The 801-nt window shown below is 57.9% G+C and overlaps 1 protein-coding gene across 1 annotated transcript in view; it reads right to left on the reverse strand.

The window, feature by feature from the left end:
• Positions 1 to 801, reverse strand: part of LOC104490700 (protein unc-13 homolog A-like) — a gene marked incomplete at its 3' end in the record, with an annotated part of 10,407 nt that overhangs the window by 5,198 nt on the left and 4,408 nt on the right. The window contains exon 5 of the mRNA XM_010133025.1: positions 318 to 396. Coding sequence (XP_010131327.1) covers positions 318 to 396 — 79 coding nt within the window. The remainder of the gene's footprint in view (positions 1 to 317; positions 397 to 801) is intronic.

Genomic DNA, 801 nt, shown 5'->3' on the forward strand with positions numbered 1-801 from the left:
CTCTCTCTTTAACCCCTCAGACCACGCTCACCAGATCGCTGACTAGAGGGAGAGATTTGCGTCCAGGCTTAATGTCGGGCATGCTGTTAATGCAGCGCAGAAACCTTACTGCCGCCCCCCTGTCGCCAGGGATGGCCCAGCCAGGCCGGAGAAAAGAAAACAAAACAGAAAACAAAAGCCATATTAGAGAGAGCTGGAGAGCAGGGCACAGGTGCCCGGCGAGCGCTGGCCAGGGCAGGCAGGTGGTACGGTCCAGCAGGGCGCAACAGGAGCGAAGCCGACAGCTGTGTGGCATGAGGCTTTAGGAGGAACCTCACCAAATCACTAACTAGGGGGATGGGTTTTCGCTTGCGAATGTCCGGCATGCTGTCTATAATGATCAGCCCACCACCAGGCCTGCAAGAGAGAGGACAGTCAGTGGGGAAGGGGAAACTGAGGCAGGAAGGGGTCCCCTGCTCTTGCCTGGTGTTCACTGGGGACTTGGCGGACAGGACTGCAGAGTAACCCTCAGGTGGCCTGGGACCTAGCCATGGGACCCCCATCCCCACCACCGCCCCAGCCAGGGCAGGGAGCGCTGGACAAAACCTGGGGGGAAGAGGATTCTGGCAGAAAACCAGGATTTTTCCCATGTGAAGATGTTTTGTGACACTGAAACGCAGGAGGAAAAACAGCCCGTTTGGCTTAGTTAGGTCTGGCTTTGCAACGTGGGGTGAGCGAGCTGGGGACACCTCGGGGACACTGAAGAGGAGCTCTGAGCCATTCCGCTGCTAGACAAACCGAGACAGTGCAGCTCGGCCAGAA

Source organism: Buceros rhinoceros, unplaced genomic scaffold, assembly GCF_000710305.1.
Source record: "Buceros rhinoceros silvestris isolate BGI_N320 unplaced genomic scaffold, ASM71030v1 scaffold21183, whole genome shotgun sequence".
NCBI classification, from domain to species: Eukaryota; Metazoa; Chordata; class Aves; order Bucerotiformes; family Bucerotidae; genus Buceros; species Buceros rhinoceros.